The sequence below is a fragment of the Gymnodraco acuticeps genome, unplaced genomic scaffold, assembly GCF_902827175.1.
Source record: "Gymnodraco acuticeps unplaced genomic scaffold, fGymAcu1.1, whole genome shotgun sequence".
In the NCBI taxonomy this organism is placed as follows: Eukaryota; Metazoa; Chordata; class Actinopteri; order Perciformes; family Bathydraconidae; genus Gymnodraco; species Gymnodraco acuticeps.
In genome coordinates, this window is record NW_022990268.1 from 142702 (window position 1) to 161980 (window position 19279).

The window sequence follows — 19279 nt, forward strand, 5'->3', positions numbered from 1 at the left end:
AATGCCTTAAAACTTCACTGACCACAAAACTACTTCATATTATTTCATAAACTGTATTATACATGATTAAGTCAGTAACCATCTCTTTCATAAGAGTTTTAGGGTAATACATTTTTGACTAATAGGTCCTATGAGAAGTTGTCTTAAAGTCATAATGTTTCACAGTAAGTACAGTAAGTGGCAGTATGCTTCTTCATCGTTGGTTTTGTAGTCCGCCGTTGAAACCGAGGAAGAAGAAGAAGGTCGATCAGTCGATTGCCGATTGCATCGAGCTGCGGCTGTACCTTTATATATAGTCTATGGGCTGTACTGATGTAAAGTTGCATTTCAGCAGCAGAGGAGCAGACCCGACGAAAAAAAGTATAAAAGTATTGATCCTATTCGCTCTAGTATCAATATTTTGAAACGTAACGTAATATCAGAAGTATCGACATTTTGGGATCGATCCGCCCACCCCTAATGCGGATGTACAGTTGCATCAGCAAAGGAGCAGACCAGACGCACGATAGCTTCTGTGCTCTCATTTCCATTTTTTGAACACACAATTATTTATCTGTCGTTGGACTAAGGCAGACATGGCGACGGAGATAACGAAAGGTGTGGAACAAGTTTCAGTGGGTAAGAATAAAAATAGCTTGTCACATAGCTAGCTCCCAAAGACAGTGCAATAGGGCCTGGCTCATTGCATCAGTTGCAGTGATGCTAGCCGTTAGCATTCAAGCTAACGCTGATTCCTGAACATACGTCTCTGGTTTTAATATACATTTATATGGTGTAATTACTACACAGTAATTGAGCTTATGTGCGGGTTTCATATTAACTTGCAGGTGAAAATTGAGCCACACAGAGGCTACTTTGGGATAATATTTAGCCATGACCAGGGCCGTATCCAGGATTTCCTAAATACCGAGGTCCAAACATGCTAGGGGGGTTCAGGGGATACCCCCCGAGATTTTTGGGATTTTCATGATCTAGTTAGGTGCTTTTTAAGTCCGGGGGGGGGGGTCACACATTGGATAATATATTGATTTCAAACCATGTCAGTGGGCTGACAATGTCAGCATCAATTATTTTTAAAGTGTAATACATTAGAATCAGTTGATTGTTACTATTAATGATCTGGACATGCAGAAGAGGCTAAAATGATCACAACACATTGTCAACATTCATTTTCCATGTCTCTCTCCTTTCCATAACCTGCCCCCTCTCTTCCATCTTCTTTAGTCTCTGTCTTCTTCCTGTTCTTTACTCTCTCTGTCCTCTACTCTTTCTCAATCTCTCCCTCGTTGTTCACTTTTTGCTCCTCCTCACTTGTCGCTCCTGCCAGTGAATTAAAAGCAATTCAGCAGTTTAGTTCATTTCACTTGTTTGTTTGCATTATTTTTTTATTTAAATCAGTTTTGTTTGATTCTCAAAAGAGAACAAAGATGTAAGCAAATTGTGTTTTATACAATTGTATGTTATTATGACATTATAACTGCAATAGATGTATGTTGTTAAAATTATGCCTATTGTAAATGAAGACTATTGTTATAGATACATAGATAGATAAATAGATGGGCTTATTAAGCCTACATTATTTCGTGTGACTCCAGTTCCTCCCTGACTTACATCACTTTCTCTCTCTCTCTCTCTCTCTCTCTCTCTCTCTCTCTCTCTCTCTCTCTCTCTCTCTCTCTCTCTCTCTCGCTCTCTTTCTCTTTCTCTCTCTCTCTCTTTCTCTCTGCCTGTCCTGTCTCTCTCTTACCAAAGCTGAGCATCGACTGACGTAGTCTTTTCATTATATCTGAGTCAGTGTAACAAGAAAACAATACAATGTTATATCTTCAATGTTTTACTCAAATTGAAATGAAAGAAAAGCATTACAACGTTTGTTAAAAGCTAATCCTTCTGACATTGGATGAATGTAATTAACTGTAGCTCTCTAGCTGGTTTATTCACGCAATTTAAACCAAAGTATAGCCTATAGCTGCAATATAAGTTAGTGTGCATGTTGTCGGACGTCCACTGACTAACGTAGAGCGTTCACACGGGATCTGCTGCTCATATGATGTCCTCATGAACAGAAACACAAGTAGCCCGCTGGACTCAGATCTCTAGATACCTCATCACTCCTCCGCTGCTCCGATACAGGGCTGCGGAGGTTTGTTGATACATGTCGTCTTCTTCTGTTTTCTTTAATCGAGGCTACGTAGTTATGCAGCGCCCCCATGGTCAGTAAATGGAAGTACTACAAAGAACCCCGTTTAGTGCAATTATTTCACAAGTTTTGTTATATACACAGCTCGGAAAATATTACCGAGGTCCGGACCTCGGTGACCTCAATGGTAGCCATGGCCATGACAGCTGTCAGTTTGCCGGGCAGCTAAAGGCTACGTCAGGCATTCAACGTTACCTGGGGTCCCTTTCCCTCCTTTGTTGTGTCTTTTAGTCAACAGGCATGTAGAAAGTCAGCATGATCCTGTTCTCCACTACATATTACGTTAATTCTATCATATTTTATTCGTTAGTAATGGTTTCAGTTTCGTCTTTAGTATAGCACCATATGCAAGGTGAGTGGTGTAAAGTAACTAAGTACATTTACTCAAGTACCGCACCTAAGTTCAATTGTGAGATACTTATACTTTATTTGAGTACTCCAGAATAATATATATGATATGTTTTATAATCAAGGCTGCACATAACTGGTGCACATGCCACCCCCCCCCCCCCCCCCAGATCTGTAAAGTAACTAAAGGTGTTAAATACATGTAGTGGAGTAGAAGTACAAAGTAGCACAACATTGAATTACTCAAGTAAAGTACCTTAAAAGTTACAGTACTTGAGTAAATGTACTTAGTTACTTTACACCACTGGTTATGAGATCTGTACCCTCTTTGCTTTGGAGGAGTGGGGATCAAAGCACTGACTCTCTTTCTGCTTCACAGGAGAGCTGTATGTGTCGGACAAATGTGGCAGCGACCAGGATGGGGACGGCACGGAGGCGAAACCATTCAAAACTCCTCTCGGGGTAAAATGATATCTGTTATGTCATTTAATTGTTTTATAATATTGTACAATTGTAGGGAAATGTTTCATGTCACAGGATGTATTGTTAGTTGTAGCCAAATAATGTAAACCAAGCAATTTCTGCTGTGTATTTTGCACATTTCTGCCCACCACATACACACATACACAGAATGTATTTTTCGTAGTAATTTGTCATATTTTTGTCCTAACTTAGTTTTTTTAATTTGTATTTCTTGAAAACATTTATTGTTAAAGAAGTTCTATAATTGCTGCTTTTTTAAAACTTACTTTCCCTGATATGTTTAGGACATTATACACCAAATCAAATTCCTTATGTGTGAAACCAACGTGGCAATAAAACTGATTCTGATATATTAGATAACTAATTGATATTTGCTCAAGTGGTTCATTATCTCATTGTGTTTATTGATAAATCCTCACAGGCTCTGATGTCCGCGGGGAAGGTGCCGTTCCCGACCGTCTACGTAGAATCACAGAAGGAGGGAGAGGTTTGTTGAAGAGAAAAAATACTTTATCAAAGCTACGTACAACAGAAATGTTACAGTGTGGTTTGAGATTGTTAAAAAAAACAATCTGTTTGCTACAGTTTCCTACACTGTTTTGCCAACTACAGTGTTTTAATACACCACTGTACATGGTATACATTTTGGTACAGTGTGCACATTTTTACTTTAAATTTCACCTATCATGCTATCTTTAGGCAATAGCATAGGTCTCAGATATATGAAAAACATGTCTAGGAAGTGTTTTGCTCAAAATACCAAACTGATCACCCATTCTAGCCATGCCTCATATCCTCTATTTCACTTCCTGTTTCAAAAGTGCTGATTTGGGGATAAAGCTTTAAAAAATGGTTACAAAATAAAAAAGGAGGGGTCTGAGCTCATGCGGGACCCGGCAGCTACTGTCTAAACTAAATGCTGCCGTGATGAAACGCCATATCATGGATTATCAAGGATTCTCTCTGAAACAGTTTGGAGCTCAAAGGCTTTCTCTCTTGCCGGTTATACCACAAGGTGAGTTCCTTTCTACTTCCTGCTTCTTCACACACATGCTCTCCAGTACAGGTTAGCTCTGAGGGTTAGCGATGCTAATGTAAACACCGACCATATTACGTCCAAAACAGTCGGGCATTGTTTCTGATAGCAACGTTTCTGATTGGGCCACATTTCAGATATTACGTCATATCGGACGCAAATCTGGATCAGCTCCATTGTTCCCCGTTTTTAGAGATTTGGGTACGGAGGAAAAGAGAGAGGGTTTTATTTCCTGACGCTGCGTGAGTTCCCCGACACACCGGGGACACATGTTGATGTATAAAAGACATCACAAAGTGCATTTTGCATGATAGGTCCCCTTTAACTTCTTATGGTTATTCTTTTTTATTTACAAGCCCCTTTGTATTTCTCCTTTTTCCTCTTCCTCAGCGTTGGGCTGTGATCTCTAAGACGCAAATGAAGAACGCCAAGAAGGCCTTTGAACGCGAGCAGATCAAGTCTGATGGCAAAGAAAAGAAGGAGGTGTGTTCTCTTGATATCCGCTCCTACAACAGCCCTAAACTGTAATTCTTGTACACGATGAAGAAGTGTGTCTCCATGTCTGTTGTTGCAGGCGGAGGACACTGAGAGGAGAGAGAAGAACTTGGACGAAGCCAAGAAGATCACCTTTGAGAAGGACCCCAGCCTGCCTGAGCCTGAAACGGTACGCCATATTCTTTCTACTGCAATATATATGCTCTGTCTCAATCTGGACACTTCCCTTAGTACACTGCTTTGTCATGCTCTCTGAACACTAAGGTAGTTTTGACCATGTAGAGCAGGGGTATCAAAACTTTTTTCACCGAGGGCTGGGCCGCTCAATAGAGGTATACTGCCTCATAAGTTAAGTTAGCAAAATCAATATAATGTGGGTAAATTATTCTTGATACTTGAAAATGCTTTAAGAAACAAACTGCCTACATCCCAGCTCTCCATAGGGTTTCATTTCTTTTGTTAGCAGCTCATTCCTTAAAACAGAAGCTTCAGATTGCTTATAATAAGAGGATATATGAAGGGGAGATTTCAAGGTTATGTAGATAAGTCATTGGGCTTTTTTCAACGTTAGAAAATGTTTTCAACTTTAAAAGCTGTGCTAACTAACACATGAATACTGTGTGATATATTTGTATGTAAATATTTAAAAAGTACAATATAAGACAAGCACAAGTTTAATTTATGGGCCATATTTTATTATACCTTTTGAATTTGCTGAGGGCCGATTTCAAAATGGCTCGCAGGCCGCATTTGGCCCCCGGGCCGTAGTTTGGACACCCATGATGTAGTGTCTCAAATCGCACATGGCTGCTGTGTCCTCACCATTGTTAGCTAGCTAGCTAATAACAATCGTTTTGAATACCAAATCCTTTACAGACTGCTCAATTAACCCTACACAATTAACCGTGGCTCCTTTACCACACCAGTATTCTTGTCTGTACCAAAGAAGTACCCTACCCCAAATGCAGCTGTGCCCTAGTGTGCTTATGACCTTAAGTGTGTTTTTCAGGTTAAAATCCATCATCTAGAGGCCAAGAGAGGTCAGAGGGTCAAAGTGTTTGGATGGGTGCATCGCCTCAGGAGACAGGGTGAGGAGATGACAGATTTACATTATTACATTACATTGCATTTAGCTGACGCTTTTATCCAAAGCGACTTACAATAAGTACATTCGACCAACAAGATACAAACTTGAAGAAAACAGAATCATATAAGTACATCAGGTTTCATAGAGCCAAAACATTTCAAGTGCTACTCAACTGGCTTTAGATAAGCCAGTCCTTTATTAGTATATAAGTGCTCTGTTAATAATTCTATCGCTCTGCATTGTTCATAAAAACTAGGGCTGTCAAACGATTAACATTTTTAATCAGATTAATCACAGCTTAAAAATTAATTAATCATGATTAATCACCATTCGAACTATGTCCAAAATATGCCATTTCTTTATGTATATTGTTGTGGGAATGGAATGATAAATGAAAGAAGGCGGATATATTCATTTAAAATACAGTATGTATGTTTATTATAACATTGTTCTGCGTGTCAAAATGAAAGACAGCCCACACACCTATCAATCGTCAAACCGTGGGGTCTTATTTCGATGTAGGCCTATATAGAGATGCACTACCACGTCAGGACTTCCTGCAACAACACCACGCCGTTATCTTGATTCTGATTGGCCAGAAGACATTATCAAAGATGTTCTATTGAGAAGACGATCACTACGTGACAAAAGTTTTCAAAACCGTTTCTAGTCTTCTGTATTTCCAGACAAGTGGCTGAAATCAATCTTACTAACGGCTGTCTGTGCAATTTACTCGAGTTGGCGGACTTTATTTTGCTTCCTTTAACATCATTTTTCATGGTGGGGCTAAGCCATTTCTTGGTATGGCTGTAGCCTACCCCAGCCATACCCCAGCGCTGCCACTGGTGGGATGAATGGGGCGGGCCATTCTGCACATGCGGTAAATGCGTTAAATATTTTTAACGCAAAAATTAATTACCGCCGTTAACGCGATAATTTTGACAGCATTAATAAAAACATCTAAAAAATGAAACATCTCCAGGTTTTTTTGGCATATTCTTTTTAGTTTCTGCCTTCCAGTTGAAAAGGCAACACTTGAATTAAGGATATCTTAGTTTTGAACTTGATTGTTTTGTGTTTTTTGTTCTCTTACAGGAAAGAACCTGATGTTTATCGTGCTGAGAGACGGGACTGGTTTCCTCCAGTGTGTCCTTTCTAATAAACTGGTACAACTTAATAACTTTGCTTTTTACACTCTTATAAACAACTTTAAGAATTTATATTAAATCATAAACTGCTGTACTTTTCCCTTTTGTTGTAATATAATAATTTAAGCTCACATAAACAGATAAAAAGACAGATTGTATTTTGGAGAGCTTACTTTGGTCACCAGAGTAAACACTTCAATCCCAAGTGATCGATAGAAGATACGTGTTTTATTGCTTGTGATGATGCTATAAATACATGCTGTGTTCCTCCCTCTGAGGCCACCTCACACTGACTTGTTTCCACCTCCCTGTCCTCAGTGTCAGTGCTTCAACGGCCTGGTGTTGTCCACAGAGAGCACCGTCGGTCTGTACGGCACCGTCACTGCAGTGCCCGAGGGGAAACAGGTAAACACACACACACACCCTGCTGCACGACACACACCCTGCTGCACAACACACACAACCTGCAGTACGTGTTTATGCACAAAAGGAAACAGGGTGCATAGGGAATGAGGTTATGCAGGAAGTCAGACATGTTATATCAACTATATTAACCTGGTAATAATTATAACTAGGGCTGCACACTAAATTGAACAATTCTATTCAAATTGCAATGCAGTCAAATGCAATATTTGAATTGTAGAAAGCTTCACATACTGTATTGTCAAGCTGCTGATATTCCGGACTACAAATAGTTTTCTACAGACTTTACAAAACATATTTGTTTGGTACAGATCCTACATAAATACTCCATAATCATTTTTATGTATTTTATAATGATGATAAGAATTATGTTCCTCCAAGATTGGTAATCATATCACAGTTTGCAATCAATATAATCGTACATTTTCTGAATCCTGCAGCCCTGTATATTAACATACAACCAACATCTAAGATGATATCTGGTCTCGTATCACAAAGTCAATATCAACTCTTTATATATCCAAGCTCCAACAGAGAGAATAGACACATAATTACTTGTTTAATTTAAAGAAAAAGAACAGATTCATGGATATTCAAAACTACAACTGAAGGGATAGAAGTGCTTCTCCTAAGATCTTAAAGGTCCCCTATTACCGATTTCCTTCAATATATTACAGGTCTCAGATATATCCAGAACATGTCTCTGATTGGCTGAAACACCAAACAGATCATTGCAGCATTACCCATAATCCCCTCTGTTTTTAGCCCCAAATCAAAATGTTTTGGCCACCATGGCAAATGCTGGTAGGGCTGCTCATGTCATCTCTTAAAGATGTTTAGCTAGAAACTAGGGCTGCTCGATTATGGCAAAAATCCTAATCTCGATTATTTGGGTCAATAATTGATATCACGATTATTAAAAACGATTATCCATTTACTTTGAAAACATCAATTTAGTGGAGAAAAAATGTTTGAACAGTTGATTACCCTGAACTTTAAGTATCACTCAACTGAAAAACCAATAATAAAAAAAAAATCGTTATATTTCAATTACGTTGTTTTCGTAATTGTTGCAAGCCTTAATCGTAGTTGCGATTTAAAATACGATTAATTGAGCAGCCCTACTTTAAAGTTTGTTTTGTTAAAAAAAGAAAATGAATGAGGAGGGTCGTCAGTGAGTTTTTGTTTTCCTCTTCCAGGCGCCCGGGGGCCACGAGCTGCACTGTGACTTCTGGGAGCTGATTGGCTTAGCTCCGCCGGGCGGGGCCGACAACCTCCTGAACGAGGAGTCGGACGTGGAGGTGCAGCTGAACAACCGACACATGCTGATCAGAGGAGAGAACGTCTCCAAGGTGCTGCGAGTGCGCTCCACCGTCACGCAGTGCTTCAGAGATCACCTCTTCAGCAAAGGATACTGCGAGGTGAAGAGCCCCCTCTAACCCCCCACCCCCGATGAGAGGGGAGAAGGAATCAGTAAAGAAAGAGTGAAAGGGGTGTTTCGTCAGCGTTAAGTTAAATGAAGCAAATACAGAGAAACCACTGGCTATGTGGGTGGAGACAAAAGCAATCGATAACAGGATCTTAGATTGACTATCCAGTAGATTCAATACTCTACTGACAGACAGACAGACAGACAGACAGACAGACAGACAGACAGACAGACAGACAGACAGACACACAGACACACAGACACACAGACAGACAGACAGACAGACAGACAGACAGAGAGACAGACAGACAGTACTTTATTGATCCTAATTTGGGAAATGTTTGCTTTGCAGCAGCATAAAAAACAAGGCAATTAATAAGAGAATTTAAGACACTAGAAATAAATAATCCAAAAATATTTCTGAAGTAGAAATAAAATAGCTTTAAAAAGTAACAAATATACATGTGGAAATACAAATGTCCTGTAGCAGGATATTGTATATACATTCATTGTGCAAGAAATTGATTATTGAATATAAATGAAGAACAAGAACACGTCTTAGCATTTTAACAATTTTAAACTACTAACACTAACCTAACACTATGATTTTAGTCAATCCTTGAATGTATAATATAAAACACACGCCTTTTTACCTTGAGTAGTTCAAGGTTTGATACATAGTACTTCTACCCCACTACAGTTCAGAGGTAAATGGTGTAATTTGACTACATGTATTTAATACCTTTAGTTACTTGAAATGATGTGAAATCTAATCAAGTGTTAAATCAGACTTTAGTTCCACCTGGAGTAAATCCACCAGCTACCCTGCAGTATACAAAGTCCTTCAAACTAGCTGCACCTTTACCAGCTTTGAGAACACTTTCATGATCAATCATTATAAAACATATCATATATATTATTCTGAAATGGACCAATCTGCACAATGACTACTTTTACTGTCGCTACTTTCACTATATTTTGATGAGAATACTTTTCTACTTTTACTTGAGGAACATTTTGAATGCAGGACTTTTACTGGAACAAAGTATTCCTACACTCTGGTACTTCAGATCTGAATACTCCTTCCACCTCTGCCCTACGCACCCGCTCTGTTTATGTAATCCTTTGTTGTTGTTGTCCTGTGTGTAGATCACTCCTCCGACCCTGGTGCAGACGCAGGTGGAGGGCGGCTCCACGCTCTTTAACCTGAACTACTTTGGCGAGCAGGCGTACCTGACGCAGTCCTCTCAGCTCTACCTGGAGACCTGCATCCCCGCCCTGGGGGACACCTTCTCCATCTCCCAGTCCTACCGGGCGGAGCAGTCCCGCACCCGCAGACACCTGGCCGAGTGAGCAACTCACACACGCGCACGCACGCACGCATGCACGTAGGAACTGCAAAATGAAGAGGGGAAAATGTTGATAATTACCCATGGAGACTGTTTTGTATGCCCTAAGGCAGGGGTTTCAAACTCAATTGCATTCCCGGCCACATTAGAATTATTGTTGCACTCAAAAGGGCCGGTTGTAACTTTAAGACAATAAAAAAATATACATATATAAATGTATGATATATATATATATATATATATATATATATATATATATATATATAATGTATTATATTACATTATTGCTTCTGCATTGGATTATTATCGGATAGGGTAATAACTTGATACATAACTACTTCTGAAAGCAGAAGTCTAGGGCAAATCATTGCAATTCTCTTCAGTGCGCATGTCACAAAACGAAATGCATTGTGGGATATGTAGTTTATGGGCAACATGTTTTTGTAAAGCGGCATGTAACCGTATAATAAACGGATTATATTCTTTGCAAGCTCTTGCTGGCCACATACAATGAGGTTGCGTGCCGGATTTGGTCCCTGTTCTAAGAGATCTTACTAAACAATTTTATTTTGTTATTGGGCTTTATAAGTAACAGTTGATGAAACTAAGCCTGTCGTCCTCCCGCTTTCTGATTTAAATAAATACCTTTGTTTGTTCAGGTACACTCACATCGAGGCCGAGTGTCCCTTCATCTCTTTTGAAGACCTGCTGAACAGACTGGAGGACCTGGTGTGTGACGTGGTGGACCGAGTGCTGAAGTCCCCCGCCGCTCAGCTGCTCTACGACATCAACCCCGTACGCCGCCTTTTTCTCAATATCTGGGAGTGTGTTCAATCACAGCTTGCATTTGAATTGATATTCAATTAGTGCTGAAACAAGTTGATGAAACACATGTATAAAAGTTTGACGACAGGCTTTACTTGAAAGCTTTATTTGAAAAAAATGACACTGATATCTCAACTTACGCTCCATTTTCATCACAATGGTCTTAATAAGCACATCGAAGTTCTTTGATATTAATGTAGTAAATATAGTAATTTGTTTCCCCCCCAGAACTTCAAACCACCCAAGAGGCCGTTCAAGAGGATGGCTTACACTGAAGCCATCGAGTGGCTCCGAGAGCACGACATCAAGAAGGAAGACGGCTCCTTCTACGAGTTTGGAGAGGTGACCGCTGAACACACACACACACACACACACACACCACACACACACACACACACACACACACACACACACACACACACACAGAAACAGACACACACTTTAGAATATCTGAGGAGAAACCAAAGTAGCTGCAGGAGAGCGTTTTCATGTCGGACACTGATGGGTTTGTGAATCATGGCGGAAGTAATCGGATGATGAGCAAACACCAAGATCAAGTCACATTATTAGCACCGCCATTCTCTTGATATCAAAGTCAACTTTATTGTCAATCTTTCAGTTTGTGTGTACAGACAGAGAGATCGAAATACCGTTTCCCACAATCCCCGAATACAACAACAAAGATATATAAAAATATGTATATACCTACATGTTATGAGTCTACACAATCAAAAGACACATTTATACATAAGCACACATTAAGACCTAAATAAAACACAACGATCCATATATACAAAATAACAGTCACTTCAATATCTTTGAGAATGTACATTAGTGCAAGACTGTTCATAGCAGCGTAAAGAAAAGTGTCTGGTGCTTGAATGTGTGTGTGTGGGGTGTTATAGTCCAGTGGGAGGAGAGGGGGGAGAGGGATCAGCCTCCTGACAGCCTGGTGGAAAATACCGTTTTTTAGTCGGGTGGTGCTCGACCTCAGGCTGAGGAACCTCCTCCTGATGTTTGTGTGTGTCCCTCTCTCAGGACATCCCCGAGGCTCCGGAGAGGTTGATGACGGACGCCCTGAACGAGACCATCCTCCTCTGCCGCTTCCCCGCTGAGATCAAATCCTTCTACATGCAGCGCTGCGCCGACGACAGGCGCCTCACCGAGTCGGTACGGACCGGGGGGGTTCAACTTTGGGATGGGGGGGGTGGAGAGTGGCATTCATCTGTGAACATTCATAAACACACCTCCGCCCCTCAAAGACCACTACTATTTAAAATATTAATGGCTATGTGACTTGCTTCCTTTGGTTACTAAAACCCTTTATGAACACACAGTTAGAAATACACTACATGTATACAGTTTTGTACATTTAACGTCTTTAGACTGTAAGTGTAAATATGCATATTGACATTTAATTGTATCTCGTTGCACTGTCATTGCTACGACCTCCGCTTTTACCACAATTTATTTATTTGTGTCTATTTTTTGACTGCAGTGAGAGTTGCCAAAGAAATGTCATTGTACTTTGTATGATGACAATAAAGATCTATTCTATTCAATCCAATACAGCTGGGTATTATAGTGTAGGGCTTGAAACGTTGTGATATTGTTTACATTGGCAGTTTTCCTGTTTGTGTTTCGAAGACGATATTTTATTAAGTTAATAAAGATAGACTAGATCAGGGGTGGGGAACCTTTTTCCTCTCAAGGGCCATTTACATTTTTACAACATCCTCCGAGCGCCGTACAAATGATGGACCTCTGCTTAAAAAATACTAAAATCACAGCCCATTCATTTGGCCTTTCTTTCATGCTGTGCAAAGAAAAAGCAACCTCTTAATCCAGACATCTTACCATGACTCGCGTATGCATTAGGGGCGTAACGGTTCACAAACATTTCGGTTCGGTACGTAACTCGGTTTTTAGGTCACGGTTCGGTTCGGTACGTTTTCGGTACAACAGAAAAATTATCAAAAAACATCTTTTTTGTTTTTTTTAAATTATTATTAAACTGTGAATAATGTATTCACTCAAATAAATACAAAATATAATATAAACATTAAGGTGCAGCATTTCGATGAACTGAAATAATCTGTACTGTACTAGTACCTAAGCAGCCAGCTTGACATTAGGACTTGCTTGTCATTGTATTTTCATGTTGTTTAAAGAAAGATGAACTTGTCCACATTGCTTGCCGAAAGGGCAGATCTGCTGGCACTAACAATGTCTCCTGCTGTGGAAAAAAACCCTCTCTAGGGACAGAGGTAGCAGATACAGCCAGGTAGCGCTTTGCTAACATGGCAACATAAGGATATTTGGCGTTTGTAATAGCTTTGGCTCGGTCTGAACTCTTTGCGAGTGGTGGAGGCTTAAATGCTAGCGGGAGTTGGGTTTGCACTTCAGTCTTTTGGTACCGGTGATATTCACGTTCGGGTGATGCCATTTCAAGAGTGTGCACGTTTGATGTATTGCCAGCCGCGTAACCAATGTTAGTTGAACAATGCCGACAAACAGCTTTGGTTCGGTCCACCTGTCTTTGTCCGTCATCCTTGTTCGTAACTGCGAAACCAAAATGTTCCCAAACCGGAGACTTCAATGATGCTGGAGGATTTTCGAGCTCAACTTTATCTGCGTTCGCCATTTCGACAGTTTCTCAAATTACTGACTACATTTGAACGCATCCCTGTGACCAGCTCTCATAGTATGCCTCTCGTCCAATGAAATTACTTGCTCGCTTTATGACGCGTTGAACCCAATGTGAGCAAATTACTCTGAATGCTGCGACGCAGCACCTGAGATTACTTCCAAGAAGTTGTTCACGTTCTCAGTTTTTTACGTTTAACGTTATATTCGTTCGGTACACACGTGTACCGAACGAATGATTCGGTACGGGTACGTATGCCGTTACACCCCTAGTATGCATGCACGTGCACGGTTGTGGCATGACCACCAAAACAGTAAGATATGGACACAAGATGTGTGCAAATGTATTTAGTTTCCTATCCATGTGAACATGATTTAAGTGGGGGGGGGGGGGACCACCCTCCTCTAGGGGGGTCCGGAGGGCATGCTCCCCCGGGAACATTTTTTCTTAAATGTTGAAGTTAAAAGCATCAATCTGGTGCACTTTGAGAGCAACATTAGGAGATCTATGGAAACATCTCTCAACACCCAGATGAAACAGAACTGGAAGCAGATTTAATTTTTCTTTATGGATATTTTACAAATCACTCTCCCTTCAAACTGTATTCTTGTTTATTAATAACAACTTTTTTTACTCTCATATAGTATTTTATACCTGTTTACTTTATTCTCTTATTTGTTTTATAACTATAATGATCATATAAAGATGTGCCTTTACCTCACTGGTTGTAGAAAAAGCTTCTTATATTCGTTAGCATAGCTAGCTAACCAGATGCTAATAACAACAAAGTTATTGACTGTATGATCAGTATGACAGATGAACAGATCGCCACTGGGCTTTCAACTAAAGACACAGCCACGCAGAAACTGCAGCATGTGTACGGCTCCTTATGGGTACTGCAATTTCTGGAGTGCCGGAGCCGCGTTCTGGTGCTCTCCATCAGAACTGCCCCCTGTCAGACGAGACATATACCACGTGATGACACGTTAGGCTCGTGTTGTGTTCAAGGACCCTGACCGGAGGCCGGAGGTTCCCCGCCCCTGGACTAGATACAGATTAGAATACACAGATATTATTAGCATCATACTATTTAAAGGATTAGATTGAAGTGGTGGTGGATATTTTCTTCAAATGTTGTGATCCAAAAACTCCACATTTATTTCAAAACACTGGATGTAAATCTTTTTGAAATTCACAAGATGTTGTAATTTAACAAAATATTCTGCTTCAGTTAATATTTGTTGACATAAAGCTCTATTAAAAAAACTCAGTAAGAGCTTTAAAACCTTCAGTACAGTCTTATTGCAGAGAGTTTCTGTTTAAAGTAAATAAATGTATGAATGGAGCACAGACACTGACGCTCTACATCTAAGACAGATTTTGGATCGAGGCCCTGAAGTGTCGTTCTCTCTGATGACGTGTGTGTGTGTGTGTGTGTGTGTGTGTGTGTGTGTGTGTGTGTGTGTGTGTGTGTGTGTGTGTGTGTGTGTGTGTGTGTGTGTGTGTGTGTGTGTGTGTGTGTGTGTGTGTGTGTGTGTGAGTGTGTGTGTGTGTGTGGTGTGTGTGTGTGTGTGTGTGTGTGGTGTGTGTGTGTGTGTGTGTGTGTGTGGTGTGTGTGTGTGTGTGTGTGTGTGTGTTGTGTGTGGTGTGTGTGTGTGTGGTGTGTGTGTGTGTGTGTGTGTGTGTGTGTGTGTGTGTGTGTGTGTGTGGGTGTGTGTGTGTGTGTGTGTGTGTGTGTGTGTGTGTGTGTGTGTGTGTGTGTTGCAGGTCGATGTGTTGATGCCGAATGTTGGCGAGATCGTCGGAGGCTCGATGCGTATCTGGGACAGTGAGGAGCTGCTGGAGGGGTACAAGAGGGAGGGAATCGACCCCACCCCCTACTACTGGTACACTGACCAGGTAACAGAAACCACCGCTGCTTTATTGTCTGTTGCACATTCGGAAGCAGCTTGGGTAAATGTTGGTGATATTTTATGGGTGATGCATCACTACGGGGTATTTTGGGCTTTTTTAACAATTTTGACTGTTAATGCATTATGGGATAACGGAAGGCAAGGGTGTGTGTGTGTGTCTATGAAGCTCAGCTCCTTTTAACAAGTCTGATAAAGTGTGTGTCTAAAATGCAGACAAAAAAATCCCTATTGAAACCCGTTAAAACAGCACGTCTGATTCCATAAAGCGTATCGTGGACAAAGCCTCTCTTGAATTGCCCTGAGGGCGCGTTCGCCTTACTGTGTGTTACCTGTCTTGTTACTAACGTGTGTTAACCGGCTGCTGTGTGTGTGTTTCAGAGGAAGTACGGAACATGTCCTCACGGCGGCTACGGCCTGGGTCTGGAGCGTTTCCTCACCTGGCTGCTGAACAGACATCACATCAGAGACGTCTGCCTGTACCCACGCTTCATCCAGCGCTGCAGGCCCTGAACGCACACACACACACACACACACACACACACACACACACACACACACACACACACACACACACACACTCTCTTGGCATGGGAAACATTAAATGTGTTGCTACGGTATCAAATCCAATCATACTGTTTTGTCCCTATTCTGTTTTTCTATCGAACTACGTCCAGTTGGAGATGCCGCCTGCTTTGCTCCGCCTCAAACCTCACAGCTTTTTCCGATTTGTTCTGACGTGAAACCTGAGAGAATTTCTTCCTCTGATCATGTTCGAATTGGTGGATCATTAACAAGAATAAGCACTTAAGTTTCCTGCGATTGTGTGGAAGTGCTGTTAAAAAATGTCTCAATCGAGTTTTCTTTAAATGCAATGCGCTTCTGTGGAAAAACATGTTGAATGTCAGGAATTGTTGAAGACCTTGAGATGTTCAGAAATAAATGACCTCGGAGAAGTTCTTCAGTGGCTGAAATATGTTGGTGTTTTCTGTGTGTTAGTTGTGGTGTAAAAACAGTGAAGGTACTAGGTACACACTCACACTCACACTCACACACACATCATTGACCAACGCTTAAGCAACGAATCAACAGCGCTGCTTTTGTGCGCTTTTCATGTATTTGGGAACGTTAAAAAAGAACGTTCAGAGCAGCCTTTCCATTTCAGGATTGATGGTTTATAAATGTGAGAGAAACGGTCTGCTCTCGTGTTTGTGTTTCTGCCTCCTTAGTTAAAACACTCAACTCAATAAACTGCACTGAATACATGTGATTCAGGCTTTTCTTTAGGTTAGGTTGTTAAACATCTGTGTTTGTAGATATATTTGTAACTCTTGTTCTCGTTTTCTAATGTTGACTAAAACACCACATTGTAGCTGAATATTTGATCTAACTATCAGATTCAAATTCGATGCTTTCTCTGTTCATCTAAAGACAACCAAGTTCATCTATATGTCACATTTTCTTATGTAATGGAGGCAATAGGTTTTATTCCAAGTATAGTGTGTATTATATTAAAGGTGGGGTATGTAATTTATTTCAGATACACTTTTTGTTATATTCCATGGAATGCTCTTAACATCCCGATAACAAAAATTCATCCGTGGAAGCCGTGGCGCTGTAAAAAGCACGACCTGAGCCGGCCCGGATAAGTAACTGGATGGCCTACCTGCCTGTCAGCCTTCCATCTCGTGCACTTCTTATGCAATTTATCTCTGCCCTCATTGGTCATGTGCGCGTTCGTGTGTGTTGGAGGAGGGGCTCTGTAAGGAAGTGGCAGATTTTTTCCGGTTGTGTATTTTCAAATTCTAGCGCACTCGAGCTGGTTTCTCCAAAATTACCTACCCCACCTTTACATATAGCCCAAAAATGTATCTTTAAAAATCAACATGACAGACTTCAGTCGTTTTTCATATAAAAAACACGTTTTATAAAGACATCTGAAAAATGAGTATAATATAGGGAATTACAGTAATGAAGTAAAAAAGTATGTTTTAGAATAATCAGTCATTTTTGTTTATATTTGAATACCTACAAAATATCCATAAAGCGCTGGTTGAAGTAAACGTTCCTTTCATTTACTGTAAAATCACTATAATGTCACATAACACTATTATTTATGGAATGTAAATTAATGTAGCATTAAAAAATGAAGAACACTTATGCAAACCTTTATGGATAAGTGAAGGTGTTATGCTTGGTCAGTGAAGGACAAAGGTGTGCTTTGTGTTTATTGAAAGACTCTTCCTGGTTCCTCCTTGGTTTTCTGTTTCATTCTCACGAACTGGTTTTGAAAGGAAGGAAGGAGTTGTTGAAAAAACACTAGAGCAGTTTCAAAAACACAGTCACAGTACTCCCAACATATTTAGCATTCACTTTAAAGATGCGTAAAGTTTCATTCTTAAAAATGATTTTAGAACACACACACACACACACACACACACACACACACACACCCCCCCCCCACACACACACACACACACACACACACACACACACGCACACACACGGATGACGTTGGGTTGATAAAGACAACGTAGATGTGACGTCATGCAAAAATTACGGCTCTGCGCCAAAACAACCAGAGTGAGATAGCTCCAGACCGGAAATGGCGAACATACATCCAACATAAAAGTATGGAATTATTCACACTCGGGGGGAAATGCTGCCGCTCGTGTCCTACTTAAAAAAAGAGAAATAACAATGACACTTAATACAATTGTTGTTTTGATTGAACTAGTAAGCAGACTGCAATGCAATATTAAAATAGGTCCCTGTTATTTAAAGTCAAGTTCTACCAAAATCACTTCACACACCTCCTAACACTTCCACTGCTGGTATACATTAATAACATCTGTTTAAGATATAAAGGATTTCCCTCCAGGATTTTTTTTTATTTTAGTTGCTGTAAGCTTTTAAAATATGTATTGACAGAGAAGAGTCACTGTGTGTCTCCTTGCACTGTGTACAACTGGATACAACGCTTCCAAATAAAAGGGGGACTGGTCAGAGGAAGTGAAACTAAATATGGTATCAACTCAAAGATGTTGTTAAAGACACGTGCACTTGTTGAAACTTTCAGAGCAATTGAAAGTAGAGGTCTAATCATTGGTTTTTCATGCAGGTGCTCGGGTTCAACATCCAGGGGGGAGACATCTGTTGTCTTCTGCTATGCTGATGTTGAAGTTCCCTATTATACTGTTTTTCATCAATATATTACAGGTCTCAGATATATACAGAACATGTCTCTGAAGTGTTTGGCTCCAAACACCAAACAGATTATTGCATCATCCCATAATCCCCTCTGTTTCAGCCCTGTTTCCAAAGTGCTGATTCTCTGTCTGTTACTTCAGATGAAAATAAGGAGCCCCTCCCCACGCCCCTCTGAGAGAGATTTGGTTAAAAAGAACACAATGGTGCTCTAGGAGGACATTCAGGTGATAATAATACTAATACAGCTTTATTTATATAGCACTTTTCATACAACACATGCAGCTCAAAGTGCTTTACAAAATGACACATCACAAGTTAAAAATATACACTAAGAAATTCCCCTCAGATTATTTGTTAAGAATTTTAAAAGGTAAAATACATTTTGCGGCAAAATACAACATTTTATCAGGTTCATAGACACAAGGAGGTAAAATGTATGATAACAAACATAAAATAATGGTTTCTCTCTGACAGATAAGACACAAGACAACTGAATCGATGCAACAATACATAAAACCCCATAAAACAAAGTGAACATATAAGAGGAATAAAAAGACACATATGATAGTAATAAAAATACCATAATTACAATAAACTTGTAAATAAAGTATAATGTAATAAATACAAATAATGACAAGAAGTGAATAGGTGAATAACGCGTCCATCATGTGCGATTGCAAACGATTACA

At 40.2% G+C, this 19279-nt stretch overlaps 1 protein-coding gene across 2 annotated transcripts; it reads left to right on the forward strand.

The window, feature by feature from the left end:
- The first annotated feature begins 255 nt into the window (after positions 1 to 255).
- nars1 (asparaginyl-tRNA synthetase 1) lies at positions 256 to 16645 on the forward strand. 2 transcript variants are annotated; one of them, XM_034220759.1, is made up of 15 exons: positions 256 to 597; positions 2928 to 3010; positions 3453 to 3518; positions 4458 to 4550; positions 4642 to 4731; positions 5572 to 5650; positions 6745 to 6815; positions 7116 to 7202; positions 8420 to 8641; positions 9799 to 9998; positions 10658 to 10793; positions 11052 to 11165; positions 11862 to 11993; positions 15238 to 15369; positions 15762 to 16645. In XM_034220759.1, the coding sequence occupies exons 1-15, from the start codon at positions 576 to 578 to the stop codon at positions 15891 to 15893; spliced, it is 1659 nt and encodes a 552-aa protein (XP_034076650.1). In that variant the 5' UTR covers positions 256 to 575; the 3' UTR covers positions 15894 to 16645. The 2 variants fall into 2 exon arrangements, with proteins under 2 accessions (XP_034076650.1, XP_034076648.1); XM_034220757.1 differs by having other exon boundaries at positions 257 to 618.
- Positions 16646 to 19279: the final 2634 nt, after the last annotated feature.

Coding starts and splice junctions, on each gene's coding strand:
- nars1 (XM_034220757.1), top strand. CDS start 576: ATGGCGACGGAGATAACGAAAGGTGTGGAACAAGTTTCAGTGG. Junction 4,732..5,571: donor GCCTGCCTGAGCCTGAAACG/GTACGCCATATT, acceptor TGTGTTTTTCAG/GTTAAAATCCATCATCTAGA. Junction 11,994..15,237: donor ACAGGCGCCTCACCGAGTCG/GTACGGACCGGG, acceptor TGTGTGTTGCAG/GTCGATGTGTTGATGCCGAA.